General features: G+C 42.9%; 1 protein-coding gene across 1 annotated transcript in view; it reads left to right on the forward strand.

The window, feature by feature from the left end:
• LOC109924198 (glycogenin-1-like) overlaps positions 1-21,012 on the forward strand; it is a 52,148-nt gene extending 31,136 nt beyond the window's left edge. Inside the window, exons 3-5 of the mRNA XM_048604236.1 lie at positions 6,802-6,928; positions 15,806-16,028; positions 20,169-21,012. Of these exons, the coding sequence (XP_048460193.1) occupies positions 6,802-6,928; positions 15,806-16,028; positions 20,169-20,333 (515 nt within the window). The 3' untranslated portion in view covers positions 20,334-21,012. The remainder of the gene's footprint in view (positions 1-6,801; positions 6,929-15,805; positions 16,029-20,168) is intronic.
• Positions 21,013-24,097: the final 3,085 nt, after the last annotated feature.

The raw sequence follows: 24,097 nt of genomic DNA on the forward strand, positions 1-24,097 counted from the left end.
GGCCTGATGTGGACCTTGAGTGGGCCCAGCGCGGTGGAGAGTGGGCCCGGCGTGGAGGAGAGTGAGCCCGGCACGGAGGAGAGTGAGCCTGGCACGGAGGGTACACTTTGATGCCCTTTTTTGCATAATATTTCCAATTCCTTACTGTGAGCTTTATTTTTAATTTGTTGCCTTTTTTTCTTTCAAGTAAATTGCCCTGAATTAAAAATATAATGAAAGATTTTACTGAGCTGGATGGATTTCCTTTGTTTCTGGCAAGAATATAGAAATCTCCATAGAATCCCTACAGTGTGGAAACAGGCCCTTCGGCCCAACAAGTCCACACCGCACCTCAGAGCATCCCACCCAGACCCATCCCCCTGTAACCCACCTAATCTACACAACCCTGAACACTATGGGGCAATTTAGCATGGCCAATCCACTAACCTGCACATCTTTGGACTGTGGGAGGAAACCCATGCAGACATGGGGAGAATGTGCAAACTCCACACAGTTACCCGAGGGTGGAACCAAACCTGGGTCCCTAGCGCTGTGAGGCAGCAGTGCTAACCACTGAGCCACTGTGCCACCCGTGCAGATGAACACTGGAAGAGTTTTGAACAGTTGTAGAAAGTTGTGTTATTTGGTGAAGTAGCAGAACAAATGAAAATCCACTGACCTGGATATACACAGCCTGTACAAAATGGGTGGTCTATTTTCTGGTGGCAGGTTAGCAGCAGTGGGTTTCCACCCTTAGTTTTCCAGTCTGATGTACTGCAAAATTGTTTCAACGTTACAATGTATATATAGTGTTGCCTTCAAGCTGCCATACACAGCAACACCAGTAGATACAAAGAAACAAGAGAAAGCATGGAGTTGATTAGAAAATCAGCCATTGCTACATTCTAGTTTGTCTGTAGCTGTTTCAAATATCCAGAGTCTGAAACTTGATCAAAAATCTCACATCCATCATTAATGCAAATGAATTGACCCATCCTTGTGTTTAATCTACAAGTAAACTGGAGACATCTTCTTGTAATAGTCATTAAGGAGTTTATAGAATGCTTTCAAGATAGTCCCCTATGGGGAAGCGATGGCCTGTTAACCCAAATAATGTTCTGGGGACCCAGGTTCAAATCCCACAGCAGATGGTGGAATTTGAATTCAATAAAAACATCTGGAATTAAGGATTTAATGATGACTGTGAATTGATTGTCAGGGGAAAAACCCATCTGGTTCACTAATGCCCTTTAAGGAAGGAAACTGCCATCCTTACCTGGTCTGGCCTACATGTGACTCCAGACCCACAGCAGTTAGGGATGGGCAATATATGCTGCCGAGCCAGCGATGTCCTCATCCCATGAATGAATAAAAAAAATAAAGCAACACAGTCTAGATCCAGTTATGGTAAACTTGATGTAGCGATTGGAACCAGGTGCATCTATGAGATCCTTAATTGGGGCTGTTAATCTGGGCCAATCAGAAAGCCCTGGCCAATAGATATAAAATGGGGATTCAGCATCTTCTTAGTTGAGGAACTGTTGTGGTGTATTGTGTGTTTGAGTAAAGGCACCACTGGCCATAAAGTGATTTAAATTTACATTCAGTTTGAAGAGAAGAATGTGTGTAAGACTAGTATTTAAGCTTAAACATGAGCAATTATTTGGGCCTGTAATGCTGAGCTGGCTGAAGTGAATTGTGATATGAGGCTAGGAGATAGATCATTGGAGAAGCAATGGCAGATTTTTCAAGGGATATGTCAGAATGCTCAGAAAATGTAATTCTTACTGCAAAGAAATCTTCCAAAGAGAGGAACTACCATTCATGCTTAACAAAAGATGTTAAGGAAAGCATCAAATTTAAGGAAGAAAGATATAATTGAGCATAGATTAGTGGAAGCTCAATTAACTCATCTAAATTCAAAGAGCAACAGAGAATGACTGACTTAAAGGTTAATGAGGATGAATAAATTTGAGCATGAGATGAAGCTGACTAGAAATCTTAAAAACAGATAGCAAGAGTTTCTATTGGTATTAAAAGGGAAAAGAGTAAGTGTGGTGAATGTTGGTTCTCTAGACAGGGAGTTATGAATATATAATAAGGAAATGGTAGTTCAAAGTTTTGGCAAAGATCTGTAGCTCCGGTTGTGGGTGAGGTTGTTGATTTGCTTGCCGAGCTGGCTTGTTATCGTTCAGACATTTTGTCACCATGCTGGGTGACATCGTCAGTAGAGCCTCTGATGAAGCGATGTTATTCTACTCTGCTTGGAATTTATATTGTCCGGTCTGTTATAGTGAGTATTATCATTTCTGGTTTTGATCTGCATGGGTTTGTATATGGGGTCCAATTCTACGTGTTTGTTGCTTGCATTATGGGTGGAGAACCATACCTCTAGGAATTCCTGTGCGTGTCCATATTGGGCTTGGGCTACTGTCTGTAGGTGCCTACTAAATGAACAACAATGGGAGGACACAGTACACCCTAACACACTGGCCATACTGCCCCTACATCAAGAACATATCGGAACAACAAGATTCCTAAGACCACTAGAAATCATGGTGGCCCACAGCCACTCTGACAAGCACTTGCAAGGATTAAAGACCCCATTCCCACAACATGCAGAACCAACGTGGTTTACAAAATACCACACAACGACTGCCACAAACATTACATCGGACGGACAGACAGACAGGAAGGAAACTAGCCATCAGAATACACTAACATCAGCTAGCAGCAAAATGGCACAATGAACTCTCCTTAATATCGGTAATTCAGATAATGAAGGCCGTCAGTTTAACTGGGACAATGTAACCGTTATAACCCAAGCCAAACGTAGACACGCACAGGAATTCCTAGAGGCATTGTTCTCCACCCATAATGCAATCAACAAACATGTAGAATTGGACCCCATATACAAACCCATGCAGATCAAAACTGGGAATGACACTACTTGCCATAATGGACCAAACAGTATAAATTCCAAGCAGAGTAGAATAACATCGTTTCATCGGAGGCTGCACTGATGTTTTGTCACCGTGCTAGGTGACATCGTCTGAATGAGAACAAGCCAGCTTGGTGAGCAAGTCAACAACATCAAGGAAATGGTAGATGTAATACATAAAATTTTGCTTCTGTCTTCACCGTAGCAGATACAAAAAAATCCAAGTAATGCCTATAAATCAGGAGGTTGAAGGGAGAAAGAACTTTATTGAAGTCTAGTGTCCAGGGCCTGTTGGACTTTATCCTAGAGTCTTAAAAGAGTTTCCTAATGAGGTAATGTATGCATTGGCATTAACGTTCCAAAATTCACTCAATCCAAGAAAGGTTCCATTGGACTAGAAAGTAGCAATTTTTAAAAATTCATTCATGAGATATGGGCATCCCTTGGTGGTGGGTTACCTTCTTGCACCACTACAGTCCATTTGGTGTCAGTCCAGAGTCTTGAGTTACATCCAGGCAAATGGAGAGTATTCCATCACACACCTGACTTGTGTCTTGTAGATGGTGGACAGGTTTTGGGGGATCAGGAGGTGAGTTACTCACTGCAGGATTCTTTGGCTCTAACCTGCTGTTGTTGCCATAGTATTTATATGGTACCTCCAGCTGCTTATGTGTAAAGCCCCTCCAATCAAGGAAGTGAGGCAGAAAACAGGAAACTATAAGCCAGTTAGCTTAATGTCAGTTGTGGGGAAGGTGTTAGAATTGATTATTAGGCATTTGGAAAAACCTCAGGTAGTCCAGTTCAGTCTTTGGTCTATGGTAATCCCAAGTATGTCGATTAGTGGGAGTTTAGTGATGGTAATGCCATTGAATGACAAGGGCCAATGCTCTCTGGTAGATGGTCATAGCCTGGCATGTATAGCATGAATGTTACTTGCCACTTGTCAGCCCAAACCTGAACATTGTCTGCTACGTTTGGGCATGGACTTCTTCAGTATCTGAGGAGTCTTGAATGGTGCTGAACGTTGTGTAATTATCAGCAAGCATACATACTTCAGACATTATGATGGATGGAGGGTCAGTGATGAAGCAGCTGAAGATGATTGGACCTAGGACACTACTCTGAGGAACTCCTGCAGAGATGTCCTGGAGCTGAGATGATTGACCTCCAACCACCTAAGCATCTTCTTTTGTATCAGGTGTGGCTCCAACCAGCAGAGTACTGCCTTAGTGCTGCAATATATTGTCAGTTTATACCCTGTACTTTAGTTTCTGCAATAGGACTGAAGGCCACTATGAAATGCCTTTAGATTAGATGCTGAACCACACAACCTTTTCACCCAGGGACGAGAATACTCCTGACTAATCCACGCTGTTATAAACAGCTAGTTTTACCCTCGATTCTGTTAGGATGAGAGTATTTGTTACTGCTTTGGGTGTCAAAAATGGGAAGGATTCAGGATTCCAGGCATTGGCAGCACTTATCTCAACCTTAAAAATAAATTTCCAAGAGCCACAGACTCTCATATCTTGTGAGATTTGAATATAAGTGCTTTGTTGTAACAAGATCTTCATAACTGTATCAAGTTATCCAGATTCTTTTTAATATTTGGGGATAGGGGAGAGAATGTTCTGAATGTGTGTGTGAGACTAAAAGTTGTCACGAATATTTCTTGCTCAAGTGAACTCCGTACATGTGGGAGTGCATTTTGAAAACTGCAGTGCAAGTGCTGGACAACCTCACCGTATATGGTGCAGAACAGCCGAAAGTAAAAACATCCACTGTAGGAATTTGAGGCAAAGTATCCCAGGCTTACATATTATAGCCTCACCTGCACTTTAAAAGTGGGGAGTGCAAAGTTCCTTCTTTAATTTAGCTGAGATGGAGAAGGGAGCCAGACCATTTTACCTTTCTGCTGCATTGTTATACACAAAGGGTAAACAGACCCACCTAGCTCAATTAAAAGGCAAATGGACCATTTAGACCTTGAGTTTAATTGGACATTCAACATTCTAGTGACGATTGTGTTATTGAGGAGTTTTTCAAGAATGTGAACAAACTGTTGCCAAAATCCATTTTCAGCTCAAGCGTTTGGTTCAGTACTGCTCACCCTTTGCAGTTAGGCTTACTCTCATTCCTCTCAGGCAGTTTTTGGCAGATTCAACACAGCAATATTTTAATATCGGATTTAGTGTCCTGTTTTAGTAGGATGACAGCTGAGGGTGCCAGTTATTTGTGAACTATTGTCAACACTCAATTGTACTGATAATTGGTAACCCCTCGGTTTTAACATGCTTATCGTTGTTTTTGAATACTCCCATGGCCTCACTCCCTCCTTAAATCTCCTCCAATATCCCTGATTTTCCATACTGTATCATTGATAGCAGTATCATCACTGTTTTGATTTCAAGGTGAATCACTGCCTAGCAGAGTATTGTTGCTGGAATCCAAGTGATGTTCTGGGGACCTGGTTTAGATCCCATCACAGCAGATTCAAAGACAACTATTTTTTTAAAGTCTGAAATGATTACACCTAATTCTGACTGTAAATCCATTGTTGCAAAGATCCATCTAGTTCACTAATGTCCTTTAGGGAAGGAAACTACCTACTTGTGATTCTAGCCCCACCGCAATTGTACATGAAGATTAAAGTCTCCTATAATTATTACATTGCCTTTTTTCACAATATCCAATTATTTCTTGTTTAATGCTCTGTTCAGTAGAATAATGGGGAAAGCAATGGCATAGTGGTCGAGTCAATGGACTCGTAACTCAGAACCCTAGGTTAATGCTCTGGGGACATAGGTTTAAATCCCAAGGTGGCAGCTGGTGAAATTTGAATTCCATAAAAATCTGGAATAAAAAGTTAGCCAGTGGTAACCATGTTGATTGTTGTAAAACAAAAATGCATCTGTTAAGGGAAGGAAATCTGCTGTTATTACCCAGTCTGGCCTAAATGGAGATTCCAGGTCCACAGCAATAGGGTCAACTCTTAAATGTGCTGGTCAACTCAGGTACCATTTAATGATGGCCTTACCAGTGACACCCTTATCCCATGAATGAATTGGAAACAAATAATTACTGTTCAACAGCCTGTAAATGACATCCACCAATGTTTTCTTGACTCACATCCTCTCAATACTGATTCTACTTCATGATCTTCTGAAGCAAGATGCTAACATGCTTACATCTTTTTTATCATACTTTACTATCAAGCCCACTCCTCCTCTTTTGACATTTTGTCTATCGTACTGAAATATTTTATAGTCTGGAATGTTTCTTTTCCAACCTTTATCCGCTTGTGATTATGATGTGGAGGTGCCGGTGTTGGACTGGGGTGGGACAAGGTCAGAAGTCAACCACACCAGGTTATAGTCCAACAGGTTTATTTGAAATCATGAGCTTTCAGAGCGTAGCCCCTTTGTCAGGTGAAGTAAGAGAGCTTGTGATTTCAAATAAGTCTGTTGGACTATAACCTGGTGCTGTGTGACTTCTGACTTTATCCCTTGTAATCATGCCTTGATAATGGTAATTCCATCTATATCATTTTTTCTATTTGTTCCCTCTATCTTATCGCAGATGTTTCAAGCATGCAAAAGAACCTTACATTTGAATTTTTTGAGTTCTGTTCATGGTACTTTTTTTTTGGTTGAGTATTCTGTCTCTTCCTGCTTGGGTTTGCCCACATTGGAATGCCTCAGTCTTTCTCTTTAGATTTCTAAATCTCCCATCACCAAAAGTTTGCCCCTGTTTCACAACCCTGTTCATTTGAAACCCTGTCCACAGCCATCGTTATACAAGTGTGAATACAATAGATGTGATTTGTCATTAAAAGAATGATGTGCATCATCTTAACACTTTGAAGTTTTGTTTTAATGTAGGTGGGGACCAGGGTTTATTGAACAGCTTCTACAGCAACTGGGCAACGGCAGACATCAATAAGCATCTACCTTTCATTTACAACCTCAGCAGTGTTGCAGTCTATTCTTACCTTCCTGCTTTCAAACAGTAAGTACGTACAGAGTAATGTCTTCAAAAGAAAACTCAAACATGATGGTGGACTCAACGGTAGCTTTATAAAGAGAGCCAGATAAGAAACGAGAGGGCAACATTTGCGGAGTGATGGGGAAAGGGTAGGGCTAGCTATTCTGCTTTTGCATAGAGGCTAAATGGGCCAATCAGCATCCTTCTTTAATGTAACCGTACTATATCTCTATATTTCAGTTGTTTGACAAGAATAATTGTTCTTTGTACGGAGAGAGCCACTTGCTGTTAAGCCCTGATCCCTCTCTTGGTCACAGTTTAGAAAATCCACTCCATTTAGAATCCTGAAAGAATGCGCAAGAGTGTGATGCGTTGAGACTTCTACACCATTCAACATGACCATGTCATGACATTAGGCTCCAACTCCTGCCCATTTCCCATGCTCCTCAATTCCCTGAGAGACCAGAAATCTCTCTGTCCCAACCTTAAACATATTCAGTGACAGCATGCACAACCCTCTGGAAATTCACAGCCCTTGGAGAGAGGAAACTTCACATCCCATTCGGAAGTGATCAGAATCCTTGTCCTAAAACAGTGACCCCTCCCTATATTAGTCTGTCCTTTAACCTCTTCAACCAAAGACTCTCAGTCTCTCTAGCCCGGGAACAACAGTTTTGTCTGATACAGGAATGGAATGATATGCATTTGTCTTGTGCCTTTTGTGACCTCAGGATGAGATCCCTGCTTCTGTCCTAAAATCATGGATATTACAATGGAGAGGAGACAGATTAAACTGCATCAGTCTGTCCTGACGTTGTTACTGGAGTTAATCGCTTCTTACTGACCTTAAATTAGGAATAACATTATGACAGTAAGAATTCTTTTAAAGTGGAATGCGGAATTTGTTAATATTGGGACACCAGCTAGACATCAGGTTTGTTCATCAATTCACATGTGTAGATGGGTCTTTGGGTACAACGGTTGTAGATTGGGAAAGATTTGAAACTAAGCAATTTGAAAATGGAAGTGGAGAATTTAAGGAAGAGACTCAATCCACTGAACATGTCTGGTATAATGTGATGTAAATTAATATTCCAATGTGACTATTTGTTTCTTCTTTCCTTAAACCTGTAAAGTTCTGAGATGGCTAGACAGGGTAAACACAGGAGAGATGTTTCTCATGACCAGGGAATCTAGAACCAGTCTAGAATAAGCAGTAGAATAGAATAAGCAGTAGGTCTTTTTTCACTGAGATGAGGTGGGCGCATGGAATGTGCTGCCAGCAGTGGTAGTGGAGTCAGATACTTTAGAGACATTTAAGTAACTCTTGGATAGGCACATGGATGATAGTATAATGTAGGGTATGCAGGGTAGTTTGATCTTAGTAGGATAATAGATTGGCACAATATTGTGGACTGTGCTGTATTGTTCTATGAGGAGAAACCTCTTTAGCCAGAGAACATAAACATATAGAACACAGAACAGTACAGCACAGTACAGGCCCTTTGGCCCACAATGTTGTGCCGAACTTTTACCCTAATCCTAAGGTCTATCTAACCTCCACCCCTACCTTATACTATCATCCATATGCCTATCTAATAGCCGCTTAAATGCCCCCTAATGAGGCCGACTCCACTACCCTGTCCAGGAATGCATTCCACGCCCCAACCACTCTCTGAGTAAAGAACCTACCTCTGACATCTCCCCTGTATCTACCTCCACCCACTTGAAAACTATGCCCCCTCCTAAGAGCTACCTCCACCCTAGGAAAAAGTCTCTGGCTATCCACTCTATCTATACCTCTGATCATTTTGTATACCTCTATCAAGTCACCTCTCATCCTTCGTCGTTCTAAAGAGAAAAGCCCTAGCTCTCTCAACCTTTCCTCATAAGATCTTCCCTCCATTCCAGGCACCATCCTGGTAAATCTCCTCTGCACCTTTTCCAATGCCTCCACATCTTTCCTGTAATGAGGTGACCAGAACTGGACACAATACTCCAGATGTGGCCGAACCAGGCTTTTGTATAGCTGGAGCATAACTTCACGGCTCTTGAACGCAATCCCTCTATTAATGAAAGCTAACACACCATACGCCTTCTTAACAACTCTATCCACCTGGGTGGCAGCTTTCAGGGAACTGTGAACATGAACCCCAAGATCCCTCTGCTCTTCCACACTGCCAAGAATCTTTCTGTTAACCCTGTATTCTGATTTCAAGTTTGTCCTTCCAAAATGAATCACCTCATACTTTTCAGGGTTAAACTCCATCTGCCACTTCTCAGCCTAGCTCTGCATTCTATCAACATCCCTTTGTAACCTAGAACAGCCCTCCGCACTGTCCACAATGCGACCCACCTTCGTATCATCCGCGAACTTGATAATCCACCCTTCCACTCCTTCATCCAAATCATGTACAAAAATCACAAATAGAAGAGGACCCAGGACAGATCCTTGCGGTACACCACTCGTAACTGAGCACCATGTTGAATATTTTCCATCCACTACCATCCTTTGTCTTCTAAGGATCAGCCAATTCTGAATCCGATCTGCCACATTTCCCCCTATCCCATGCCTCTTTACCTTCTGCATGGGCCTACTATGGGGAACCTTATCAAACACCTTACTTAAATCCATGTATACCACATCCACTGCTCTACCTTGATCCACGTGTTTGGTCACCTCTTCAAAGAATTCAATAAGGTTTGTGAGGCATGATCTACCCAAAGAGAGTGATGAGCCTGTGGAATTCTCTGCCACAAAGTGGCTGAGGCCAAAGATATTAGATATTTTCAAGCGGCGTTAGATATGGTTCTTAGGACTAAAGGAATCAAAGGGTGTGGTGAGAAAGCAGGGGGAACAGGGTACAGAGTTGGATGGTCAGCCATGGTTATATTGAATGATGGAACAGGCTCGAAGGGCCGAATGGCCTACTCTTGCTCCTCTTTCCTGTGTTTCTGTGTTTATTCTTTCATGGGATGTGGGCGTCGCTGGTAAAGCTTGCATTTGTTTCCCGTTCCAATTGCTGTTGAGTTGAGTGGCTTCCTCGACTATTTCAGGGGACACTCAAATGAGCCACATTGCTGTGGGTGTGGAGTCACATGTAGGCCAGTGCAGGTAAGGATGGCAGATTCCATTCCCTAAAGGACTTGAGTGAACCGGATGGGTTTTTACAACAATCGATGATAGATTCATGACACCATTACTGAGCTCTGGCAATGCTGTTCATTTAAATAGTGAAAATTGGATTTACATGTGAAATCAGTTGTTTTAGGATCACTGATTGAGTAACTTGAGTTTGTGGAACTGGCAGTGGCAGATCTAGTGTAGCTTTTGCTGAGCCACAGTTTTCAGGCCTTTTTTATGTTTGACAGTGGATTAATCCTGCCTGAAAATGTTATCCCATAACGGTGTGAGCTAAAGTTGAAGTCAACAACTTCCATGGATCCACTGAGAGAGCACATTAAAAATAGCAAGCTTATTTATAGATCACGCTGTGAATGAAGCTCTTGAGGATGACGCTAAACAAAGATGTCCCTTCAATTTCCAGTTTGGCCTACAGGAACCCAACCCCAAATCACCAAGCTGTCACAGTGGCATCAATTTTTTTGTGTACACATCATCTTCACTTCAGGAGCAAAATGACTGAAGTACACTGGGCCTTGTCCTTATCATAGAATCTCTACTGTATGGAAGCAAGCCATTTGGCCCATCAAGTCCACACAGACCCTCCAAAGACATCCCACCCAGACTCACCCCCACCCTATCCCTGTAACACTGCATTTCCTTGGCTAACCCACCTAGCCTGCACACTACGGGCAATTTAGCATGGCCAGATCACCTAGCCTGCGCGTCTTTGGACTGTGGGAGGAAACTGGAGCACCCGGAGGAAACCCACGCAGACACAGGGAGAATGTGCAAACTCCACACAGACAGTCGCCCGAGGGTGGGATCGAACCCACGTCCCTGGCGCTGTGAGGTAGCAGTGCTAACCACTGAGCCACCCCGAAAATATGCAAGATCAGAAAATGTAGTCGGCAAGATCCAAACCCGCACACTGACACACCAATGGATTTCTAACCCATCGCTTTATCCACTGGGCCACAACTAGAGACCCATATATTTCTTGTCCCAGGACGATTAACAAGTCATAGACTAGTCCCATTGTTTGGTAGGTTATGCCTCACTCTGGTAGGCTAGAGCACTGGAAATCAAGCTACATGCTTCCAAGAGTTTTCACTAAACTTAAAAGCTCATCGAAAACTATGACCTCTCATTTTAGGTTGCCCAAAGGGGAAACATCTGCTCTATTGGCTGACCTACTTTGTCAGGCCCCTCCAGTATCTTATTTACCTGCTTATACCCTCTCATTCTTCTAAACTTTAGCAAGTGTGGACTAAAACTACGCGATCAAAGACCTGCTGCTTTCTGCCAAACTGCATGATTGTACTAAGGCACAGTGAGCTTTCTTCTAGAGAGTCCGTTCACATGTCGCCCATTTCTTCATCAAGCTCTGATGGAGCTTGAGCTCAATGGTCCTGTATCAGCCCTCAGAACACAAAGGAGCAGAAGGCAAATTTGCCCCTAAAATACCTGGGAAAATCAGCGGGAGCTGGAAGTTGAATAGACAGAACCTATGATGAGCTACTCACAGAGTCATAGAGATATACAGCACGGAAACAGACCCCTCAGTCCAACTCATCCATGCCGAACAGATATCCTATATAAATCTAGACCCATTCCTCTAAACCCTTCCTATTCATATACCCATCCAGATGCCTTTTAAATATTGTAATTCTACCAGTCTCCACCACTTCCTCTGGCAGCTCATTCCATACACACACCACCCTCTGTGAAAAAGTTACCCCTCAGGTCCCTTTTAAATCTTTCTCCTCTCAACTTAAACCTATGCCCTCTAGTTTTGGACTCTCCCACCCCAGAGAAAAGACCTTGCCTATTCACCCTATCCATGCCCCTCATGATTTTATAAACCTCTGTAAAGTCACCCTAGCCTATTCAGCCTCTCTGTATAAACCCTCCAACTATGGCAACATCCTTATAAATCTTTTCTGAACCCTTTCTAGTTTCATAACATCCTTCCTATAGCAGGGAAACCAGAACTGCATACAGTATTCCAGTAGTGGCCTCACCAGTGTCCTGTACAGCTGCAACATGACCTCCCAACTCCTGTACTCAATGCACTGACCAATAAAGGCAAGCGTACCAAATGCCTTCTTCACTATCCTATCTACCTGCGACTCCACTTTCAAGGAACTATGAACCTGCACTCCAAGGTGTCTTTGTTCAGCAACACTCCCCAGGACCTTACCATTAAGTTGATTTGTCTTTCCAAAATGCAGCATCTCACATTTATCTAAATTAAACTCCATCTACCACTCCTCAGTCCATTGGCCCATCTGACCAAGATGCCGTTGTACTCTGAGATAACCTTCTTCGCTGTCCACTACACCTCCAATTTTGGTGTCACCTGCAAACTTATAACCATACCTCTTATCCCTTCAATCATAGGCTCAATATGTTCCATGCTTTCTAGTGATAGGCTCATGACTGATCCTATTAGGGGAAAGCATGGGGCTGCCCCTGCCTGTGATTGGGGGATCAGTGAGATACATGGCACCTTTGGGGGTTATGGGGCGAGAGGAGAGCGAGATTGAGGAGGAGTTTGCAGTTGATGGGAAGACAGAAGGGGCAGTTTGCAGGAGGGGAAAGAGGGAGAGATGGGGTCACTGAGCATTGGGAATGAACAGAGAGGGGATACTGTAAGGGTTAGATGTGGAAAGAGAGAGAAAAAAATGCTGAGAAGAATTGAGGAGGAAGAGAGAGACAGAGGAGAGGTTGCAAGACTGAGAACAGGGAGGGAGGCTAGATCAAAAAGGGAAGCTACAAGGAGAAAAGGGAGAGCCAGGGAGGCTGCAAAGGTTTGGTGAGAGGGACGAAAGTTGGGGAAAAGGAAAGGAGTCTGTAAAGAAAGTGAACAGTTTTAGATGAAACAAGTTAAAAACAAAGAGATTCTTCCACCCAAGAGCCAGGAAATGTGTAAATTGCTGAGGCAGTGAATTCCTTGAACATTAACATGAAGTCTCTAGCTTAAGGCTGAATGGGTTCAGGATTTACCACAGGGACTATGGACAAGTGGGGTATGGGGAACGTACTGGATTTGGTTGTAACATACATCATCAATTGTTAAACTTAATTCTGAGATTGTGATTTGGATGCATTGAAAACGTTAGGAACTGCCTGGTTAAAATCTTCCAGCTTTGTACATACATGATGGAAATGGTATTGGCTGTGACCTGTGTGGTTACAGTGATGGTTTTTAGCATGTAGAAGTGTCAGTCATTTTGAAAAAAAACTTTTTGTTCTTATGCCTGTTGTCTTGTACTAATTTACATACTGTGGTTACAGCTAGTTAATGATTTCATTGGGTTTTTGAGTAGTGACATAAAACTGGGAAGGCAAGTGGTGAGGATGACACAGGGGTCTACAAACAGGAAATAGACATAAGTGAGTGGGCTAAAATTTGGCAGATGGAATATAATGTGGTAAAATGTAAGGTTGTACATTTTGGCAGGAAAAATGTGATAATTGAACATTATTTAAATGTGGAAATGCAGAACTTTGCAGATCAGAGGAAAAGTACAAAATAGGGATGTCTTTCTGATACTACACAAAGCACCAGTTGGACCATAGCTGGAATACTGTGAATAGTTTTGGTCCCCTTACCCAAGGAAAGATATACTGGCAGTACAGAAAAGGTTCACTAAGTTGATCCCAAGTATAGAGGTGTTATTTTATGAAGAAAGGTTGGGTAGGTTTGTACACATTGGAGTTTAGAGGAATGAGAGGCAACCTTATTGAAAATTATAAGATTCTTAGGGGGCTATACAAAGAGATTCTTTCCATTTGTGGGATAGTCCAGGACCAGAGGGTACAATCTCAGAGCAAAGGGTTGCCCTTTAAGACAGTCATTGTGATTTATTTTCTCTGAGGAGAGTGGAATTCTTTACCACAAAAGACTGTGGAGGCTGGGTCATGAAGGAGATACAAGGCTGAGAGAGTTTTTAATCAAGAAGGGAATCATGGGTGATGGGGTAAAGGCAGGAAAGTGGACTTGATGGAATATGCGATCAGCCCTAACCTAGTTGATTGAGGCAATGGGCCGAATGGCCTACTTCTGCTCTTGAGGTCTTAAAGTTTATTAATTGCCCATCAGTTCACTTCCTTTAGGGAAGGAAACTGCCATCCTTACCTGGTCTGGCCTACATGTGACTTCAGACCCACAGCAATGTGGTCGACTCTTAACTGCCCTCTGGGCAATTAGGGATGGGCAATAAATGCTGGCCTAGCCAGAGACGCCCTCATCCTATGAATGATTAAAGAAAAAGACGATTATTGAGGATAGTGATGAATTATTCTAATTCTGTTTCTGTGTCAGTCCCAAATAACCCATATGTCAACACAAGTATAAATGTGGCCATTATTTGATTGCAACAAATGAGTTATTGAGAAAGAAAAAATAGACCCTGAAAATCAAAATATAGCCCTTGAGAAAATCTAAGGAAACATCCTTGGGGCATAAAAAATACTTTCATCCCTGTTGCTAATTCTGAAGTGAAACGAGGGGAGTGTTAAAGGGAGTTGGGTGGGAGAGGGATAAATAAGGGGCTGTGAAACAGGAGAAACACCAGGTCTCATAATTCCTCTCCCTGGCCTAGACCCAGAACATGTCTCTAGTGCCCTTTACTCAACTTTGTCCCAGTAGGAAGGTATTCCTCAGAGAAAATGCTCAAGACAGTTGTCTGGACTAATGCTTACGATTTTGGTTTGAACCTCCTTAGCAGAATGAGTTATTCCTTCTACTTAGTTGGCTGGATGGCTGTTTTACCAGGCAGTGTGATGCCAACAGGTTAAATTCCCATACCGGCTCAGATTACCATGATGGACTGTTCTTCTCAACCTCTTCCCTCGCCTGAGGCACAGTGACCCTCAGCTTAAACCAGCACCAGTCGTCTCTCTCTGTCTCTAACGAGAGAGCAGCCGTATGGACTGGTCGGACTATGGTGACATTACTTTTTACCGTTTATTCCTTCTCATGCTTAAGGGATAACCAATAAGCCTCACTGACAACATTACTAATCCGTTGAGGTTATTACTCTGAGCGATCTCATATCTGACACTAAGAGGCTTTTTCCACAGTGGAAAAAGTGTCAGCGGCTACAATCAAAGCCAACACGACTAGGGAAAGTGGTGTCATTTCATAGCCCCTTTGAAGTTGTTTGTGATGAGTGACATCTGTGCACCAACCTCATTGTTTAAAGCAAGCACTCGGACCGGTTTCTGTTGCTGGGTTGAAAGTATGTTACCTGTTTAATGTAGTTGCTGGCCTTAGCTCTGCGGGACATAGATGGAATGGCATCTCACTGTGGAATAACACTGAATGATGCCTATCACTGTATGTTATGTTGCAAAGATAGTCTACCTTTAAGGCATATTCAGTGCTCGAATGCGCTCTCCTTAGTACACTCCTTTACATGATGTATTTTACGCTTATTCTGCATTGTGCATTATCATTGGGGTGAAAGCAGGGACAGGTACTGAGTTGGATAATCAGCCATGATGTGTTGAATGGGGAAGTAGGCTTGAAAGCCAAACGGCTGCCTCCTAGTATCTACTTTCTTCTACCCACACTGTGCTTTACACAGTGTCATGATCTTATTCCGTGTGACATCATAGAATCTCCATGATCTGTTATAACTTACCCGTCTTTACCAAAAGCATATTCTTTGATTCACAATGAACATTAACATCGGGAGGGCTACTATATTTATTTGAGTGATGATTTTGACTAGAACATTAATTGTGTGAAATATGTGGAATCCTAGGTATGGTGCTGATGCCAAGGTGGCCCACTTTCTTGGTAAAATTAAACCTTGGAACTACTCCTACGACCCAACGACGAGATGTGTGATACGAGATAGCGACGATTATTCCACCATTATTTACCCTGAATTCCTCAACGTTTGGTGGGACACCTTCACAACATCTGTCTTACCATTGCTTACAGAGTACGGTATCTCAAAGGAGACCAGTTCTGGCACGCAAGAGGTACGTTGCCCCGAGAAATGTAGACTTAAGCATGCTGAAACGCTGACAGGCACGTTGGAAGGGACATTTTTTTTGACATGTTGGAGATCAACTAACATGTAGACAAGCGGCTATAAAAACGAAATTGGCCCCATTTAACGATGTGATTTGTAGATATCTTCCGGAAATCTGCTAAATAATTTTTGAAATGAATAGATTTATTAAATAAATGCACATATTTGTCTTCTACTGTACGCTAATGGTCTTGTTCAGAGGATCCCAAATTTTCCTCATTGCGTACTGCTTTTCCACAGCTACCAGTGGACCATCTAGTTCCACCAGGGTATTTTACCCCCTTGCTGGGTGTCCAGACAACCCTCACCAACACCATCTATTTCTACCAGTGTAGCATCGCCACCCCTGCTAATGAAACGTTTTTTTTCCCATTTTTTGTTACCTCCAAGACTTGTCACAATGTCACAAGCTCCAATCTGTCCAAGACATGGTAACCTGTATCCTATTCAGATCACCTCTCATTCATCCATCATTGACATACTCTAGCCTCTGTCCTACATTGTCTTCAATATAAACTACTCATCGAATTCTTTGTGGCCTTTCTGCACCTTTTCTCTACAACACCCTCAGTCTTAAATGACACCCTCAGTTATCCTGCACTCCATGGCGTCTTTTTTTCTCTCCAGATGGTTCCCATTTTACTTCACCAGCTGTTGATAGAATCATAGAATCCCCTACAGTATGGAACCAGACCATTCGGCCCAACAAGTTCACATCGACCTTCTGAAGAGTATCCCACCCAGATCACCCTAACCCTGTAACCCTGCATTTCCCATGGCTAACCCACCTAGCCTGTACATCCCTGGACACTATGGACAACTTAGCCTGGCCAAACCACCTAACCTGCACACTTTGGGACTAATGTTATGATAGTTTCTCTACAATCTCCCTGAACTACTTCTGCATGTCCACCAGTCTCCTCTTCTTTAGAAGTGTTTCCAAAAACCATCATTTTGGCCAGATTTTGATCAGCCCATATTAAACTCTCCCTCCACAACTCACTGTCACCTTTCCTTTGTGAATGGAACACCATTGGAGTGTTTTTCTTTGTTAGGTTTTGTGTGTTTGCAATCTTCCTGTTTGAATTTGCAATTCAGATTATTGAGTTGGCTGCGCACAGAAATCTGTTGAATTACTTTTCCATCACGATAAATTCATGCATACAGTTATAGAAAAAGGAAATGGCACATTAAGTCAATGATGTACGGAATGATATTTTCTGATTCTGTGACATCAAAAGTTAATGTTTTGAAAAAGGTATTGAACCTTTGAAATTAGAATTCCTACAGTGTGGAAGCAGGCCATTTGGCTCATCAAGTCCACACTGACAATCTGAAGAGCGACCCACCCCACACCCTATCCCAGTAACCCTGCAACCCTGCATTTCCCATGGTTGATCCACCTAGCCTGCATATCCCTGGACACTATGGGCAATTTATTCTGGCCAAACTACCTAAACTGCACATCATTGGGCTGTGGGAGGAAACCAGAGCACCCGGAAGAAACCCACGCAGACACGGGGAGAATGTGCAAACTCCACACAGACAGTCGCCCGAGGGTGGAATCTAACCGGCGCTGTGAGGCAGCAGTGCTAACCACTGAGCCACCGTGCCACCCCTTGGACACTATGGGCTAAATTGGTGGTGTTCTTTTCCTGTATCACATGGCACCAGAAACCCTCCCAGCCTGACCAGCGCCTCCCAGTGTCCTTACGTTGATCAGCAGCACTGGAATCTTGAAGGAAGCAGGCTCAGAATTGTTATGGCAAAGAAGGAGGCCATTCAGTCCATCATAACTACTCTAGTTCTATCCCTGAATACCAATCTCCTGCCTTCCCCTCCCCCCACACGCTTGCACACCATTTCAATCCAAATAAACTTCAAATACCCTCTTGAATACCTCAATTGGACCCGCCTCCAACACATTTCCATGCAGTGCACTCCAAACCCTAACCACTCACTGTGTGAAAATATATTTGTGTCGCATCACATTTGCTTCTTTCGCACATCCCTTTAAGTCTATGCCCTCTCATTCTTTTGTTTTTTTACAATTGAGAACAGCTCCTCTCTATCTACTCTGTCCAGCCCACTCATAATTTTGAAAACCTCTATCAACCTCTATGCAGCCTTCTGGGCTAATGGGATAATGGGCTAAAAACGAGGGGTAAAAAATTGATACATCACCTGACAGTTTCTCTTAGATAGGGCTCTCGTGTTGCAGTGGTAATGTCCCTACCTCTGGGCCAAGAAGCCTGCTCAAGTCCCACCTGCTCCAGAGAGTGTGTTACTGCATCTCTGAACAGGTTGTTTAGGAAAATATCAAGACAATTTCTCTTCCAACGTACTCCCAAGGGGCGTGTGTACATTAGTTTAGGAAGCAGTGCCCTTAGTTGAATAAATTACTCCCAAAGTCTGGGTAGGAATTAAATCATCGTTTAATTTATTTATTGTAAGCTTTCAAAGTGATGATTGAGGACTCAGCTCTCACTTTGTTGATCATTCGGGACAACGAAAAAGAAATGACGAGCCCAGTTTCTGCCTGCTGCTTGATCTCTGCTCTGTGTCACACAGATATGTGTCTCCTTCAACTAAGTTAACAATACAAAAGGGCACACTGCAGTCTTAGCTCGGGCAAACCATGCCAGCCCTAGATATTTGCTTCATCGGGCAAATTGAAACAACGTCTCCCACAACCCTCTTTTGTGGGGAGAAAAAAAACACAATTGGGACAAATTTCAGTATCGGTAAAACTGGTGGCCAGAGTTGAAATTTGAAGTTGGGTGAGGGGGAGCGGTGGTGGGGGGAGGTGGGGGAGTGTGTGTGTGCGGGGCCATGAGTGGGATATCACCCCTTTGAAGCTGAAAGGCCACCTGATAACAATATTCGGGCAAGCCTGTAAAAGCAAAAGCAGCCAAGGCACCTGATAGAGGAATAAGACAGCTCTAAAAGCTGCGAATCTGTAGCTGGATGGCGTTCTCTGATTGAAATTCAAGTGCAAATAAGTGGAACTTGCACCAAGTATGCTTCACCTGGGTGGACCAGGCCTTAGGCCACTAGTGGTCTTTAAAGGGTCTACTGGAGGCTGCTCACAATACGAAAACCCTGAAGAAATATGTAACTTTCTTCTTTTTGGTCTAGAAGTCAGGGTGCCCCTTTGATACCTTGAGAAAAAGTCTGAGGTGCTGCCGACGCGATTGTGTACCCACCCTCCCCTCGCATCGCCTTCCAGCACAACCCACTCTGCCCCACCCCCCACCCCCTCACCCACTTCCTCCAGTCCTGACCAAATAAGAGACAGAGGATGCATGCTGCCTTCCTCAAGAAATGGGAACGCTCCTTCAGCGCTTGCGCCCAAGCAGCGTGGTTCAATGTCGCCCGATGAAAAGTCATTTTCTCGACCCTGTCCTACCAGGAAAATTCAGACCTCCAGCTCTGGGCAGCTTCCTCAACATTCGGCTGTTGCGTCTGAGTTAAATTCCCAGTTTGTTAGATCTCTGGAAGGCGGTCGAGATGAGAAGCCATTATTGTATGCAGTAAACTGATGTGTGAAAGTTCCCACATTGACTTTTTTTCTCTGTCTTCACAAATATGTCTGGCAACCTTACAGCTGTCATGCTTGGTCTATGCACTGGCTTTCACTTGTGGCTTGTCATTCTGTAGGAAGGTATGCTAAACTTCAAAGGTCCCTGTCCCTACAATCAGTTCTCATTCAACTTTTTGTTCCTCTTGGTTAATTAACATTTTTATCAGGGGGAAATCTTTGCTAACTCAATAGTATTGACGTGAGTGCCGTTTTAAGATTGTGTGAGCGCAGTACGTGACTTCTTAGTTAAAAGGTGATGGGTCAGCTCCAGACATGTGCATGGGAGATTTTTCTATTTGCATTTTGTTTATTGCTTAATAACAATCAGTACAAAAATAGACTGCTGATCAGATAAAGAAAGAAGCATTAATTAGCTGATGCGTCTTCATGTTATATAATTCAACATTGCAGTCACAATTAAAATAATGTACAGAGAAGTTCCATTGTGCCTTTACAGTGGTTTAAAAGCTTACAGTTTGACCTTTCTGTTTTAAAAATTTACAGGAGGATAAGTTGAGTGAAGCTGTCTCCCAGCTTTCATTCACTCAGCCTGATCCAGTGGAATCCTCAGAAGAGCGCAGGAAGAAGTGGGAACAGGGTCAAGTTGATTACATGGGAGTAGATTCCTTCCAGAACATTCAAAAGAAGCTGGATGCTTACTTGAACTAACAGCAGGTGACTGAAATCCCCACATGGCTACCAGCGAGGACTGAATACAGAAGGTCTATAGCATCTAGGCTGGAGTTCAGTGCATGGCTGGTTTGTACGTAAGCTGTTAGTGGTATGGTTTGAAAGGGGTGTTGCTATCAGGCTGTCACCTCAGCAATGAGTGTCTGTAGTAAGAATATGGCAAAGGCCAGTGAACATCATCTTTCAAAGACCTGAAGTAAATCTCTTCCCAGTATTCAATACTTTGCACATTGACATACTGCCTACTACTGTAATGTTCCTCCAGAAGGCTTTTTGCTTAACTTAGTAAAACAGACTTAATTAAACTTTTGAACTGTGTTATAGACACTGAGTTGAACAGTGCTCGCAGTATTTTACATATGTTTTAAGTAGCTTCACATGCATGAAGGCCAATAAACTACTGCCTCCCCCCAACACCAGCACCCATGGCTTTACAAAGGAAACATTGCACTCCTTTTCCACTGAGAAAAAAAAAAGTAATTTCTGTCTTTGATTGAATATCTGGGCACTGTACCTAACCTGTACCTTAAAACAATGGTACATAGAACAGAAGACTTTTTCCACCTATTATGGTATTTGTGTTGTGATTAACCTGCTGACCATCAATTTCTGTGTCTCATAGCACTTTATCCATGAAAATAAACTTACTGGTTTGAAATTGTTGAATTTATTTGTTTAATACGTCGTCTTGTGGGTTTAATTATCTCGCAGTCCCAACTGTACTACATAAAATTTCAGATCCACATCAGCAAAGCTTAAAAGCTGCAGGAGACGATGGTCTAGTGGTATTATCGCTGGACTGTCAATCCAAGGACCTAGATAATGTTCTGGGAACCCGAGTTCAAATCCCGCCACGGCAGATGGTGGAATTTGAATTCAGTAAATATCGAATTAACAATCTAATGATGACTGTGAATCCATTGCCAATTGTCAGGAAAAACCCATCAGATTCACTAATGTCCCTTTAGGGAAGGAAACTGCCATCCTTACCTGGTCTGGCCTACATGTGACTCCAGACCCACAGCAATGTGGTTGACTCTTACCTGCCTTCTGGGGCAATTAGGGATGGACAATAAATGCTGGCTTTGCCTGCGACGCCTTCATCCCATGAATGAATAAAGGAGAATGGATGTAAAAACCAAAGGCTTGCATTTGTATACCACCTTTCATGATCTCAGGACTAATGCCCTTAGGGTCATACAGAATGGAAACAGGCCCTTCAGCCCACCATGCCTAACAACAAATACAAATCTACACTAATTCTATTTATCTGCACTTGTTCTGTAGACTACTGTGCCCTGGGATTTTAAGTGCTTATGTTAAATTGCGAGAATACTTGTCTCCACCCTCTCTGGCAGCACTTTCTATACATCTGTCATCCTCTATGTGAAAAAATCTTCCCTCAGATCCCCTCCAAATCACCTACTCCTCACCTTAAACTTATGCCCTTTGGTCTTAGACACATCTGCCATGGGGAAAAGGTTCTCACAATCCACTCTGTCAATGCCTCTCATAATTTTGTATACCTCAATAAGGTTCCATCTCAGCCTCCTCTGCTCCAAGGAGACCAAACTCAGCCTATCCAGTCTCTCCTCAGCAGCTTCAATCTATTCTCATCACTGAAGTTTCTCATTCCTGGAACCATTCCTGTGATTCACTTCTGCGCTCTCTTTGATGCATTCACATCTTTCGTACAGTGGGTGGCTGAGTGGTTAGCGCTGCCGCCTCACAGTACCAGTCATCTGCGTTCAGCCCCAGCCTTGGGCAACTGTCTGTGTGGAGTTTGCACATTCTCCCTGTGTGGGTTTCTTTTGGGTGCTCCGGTTTCCTCCCACAGTACAAAGACATGCAGGTTAGGTGAACTGGCCATGCTAAATTGCCTATAGTTTCCAGGGTAGGTGGATTAGCCATGGGAAATGCAGGGTTACAGGGATAGAGGGTAGAGGGTAAGTCTGGGTGGGATGTCTTTCAGAGGGTTAGTAAGGACTCAAATGGGCCAAATGGCCTGCTTTCACACTGTAGGGATTCTATGTGGTGTCCACAGTTGTACACAATACTCCAGCTCAAATCTGCGGAGTATCTTTTACAAGTTCATTATCACCTCCTTACACTTGTATTCTACGCACCTATTAATAAAGCTGGGAACACTGTATGCTCTACTAACTGCTCTCTGACCCTATCATTGCCTCCTTCAATGATCTGTGCACAAATAAACATCCAGGTCCGTTTGCTCCTGCACCCCATTTAGAATGGTACCCCTATTTCATATTGGCTCTCAATGTTCTTCTGACCAAACTTCACACTTCTCTGCATTGAACCTCATCTGCGATCTATCGGCCCACCTCACCAACTTGTCAATGTCTCTTTGAAGTTTCACACTATCCTCTTCACAGTTCAAGTAAGGTTAGCAGATTGCCTTCCCCAGTCTGGCCTATATGTGATTCCAGACCCACAGCCATGTGGTTGATGCTTAACTGCCCTCTGCACAATTAGGGATGGGCAATAAATCACATCCCATGAATCAATCAATAAAGTCTCTACAGTATTGACCCCATGTTCCAATCATCACATTGAATAGCTTCCTCCTTCTTGACATAACCTTTTTGACCTTACTATGTTGTTTGCTCTTACATCAAAGAGTTACTGGTTTATGGTTCAAATCCCAAATAATTAATTAAGCTGGAATTGAAATTGAGTCTCAGTCATGGTGACCATGAAACTACCATCAATTTTCATAAAATAAACCACCTGGTTCACTGATGCCCCTTAGGGAAGGAAATCTGCCATCTTTGCCTGTGCTCGCCTACATGTGACCCCAGACCCACAACAAGTGGTTAACTCTTAACTGTGCTCTGAAATGGCCTAGCAAAACACTTGGTTCTATTCAGTTTTCTCAGAAATTAGGGACGGGCAACAAATGCTGGTCTGGCCAACGATGCCCACATCCCATGAAGGAATAAGTAACACAAAATTGAATTACTACCATATACCAATGAAGTTTCCTCAAAGTTTGGAAACGTAGAAATAGGAGTAGGCCATTCAGCCCCTTCAAGCCTGCACCACCATTCAAAATGATCATAGTTGATCATCTAACTCAATATTTTGTTCCCGTTTTCTCTCCTTTGATTCCTTTAGCCCTAAGAACCGTATCTAACTCTTTTTTGAAAGCATTCACTGTTTCGCCTTCAGTTGCTTTCTGTGGCAGAGAATTCCACAGGCTCACACTATCTGGCTGAAGAAATTTCAGTCCTAAGTTTGTACCTGCCCTACTTTACTCTCTGTGCTGCACATTAATAAAAACTTTCATTATGAAACTTAAATCCCATATAAGGTTGGAATCCTATTCAAAATGCTCAGGCCAGTATTCTAGTACTGCCTTCACATTCCTGAAATTTGAAATGCATCCTACCATATTAGTGCATGGCATGCACAGTGGCCAAATTTGATATGACATTTCAATTGTGCAGAGACAGTGACAGGATAGTAAAGTCACAGATCCTTAGGCTATACTATAGGAACGGGTGTTCAAATTCCACAATACCAACTGGTGAAACTCAAATTCAATTCATATTTCAATTCAATTCATTCAATTTAGGAAAATTAGGAAAAAAATTAAAGGGAAGGAGAACTCAAGAGCTGTGAGTAATGGAAGTAATAGGCCCAAAAAGAAGGTGCAAAAACTGGCAAAAGGCACTTTATCTGAATGCTCGGAGCATTCGAAACAAGGTGGATGAGTTGATGGT

This window comes from Rhincodon typus, chromosome 13 (genome assembly GCF_021869965.1).
Source record: "Rhincodon typus isolate 14 chromosome 13, sRhiTyp1.1, whole genome shotgun sequence".
NCBI lineage: Eukaryota > Metazoa > Chordata > Chondrichthyes > Orectolobiformes > Rhincodontidae > Rhincodon > Rhincodon typus.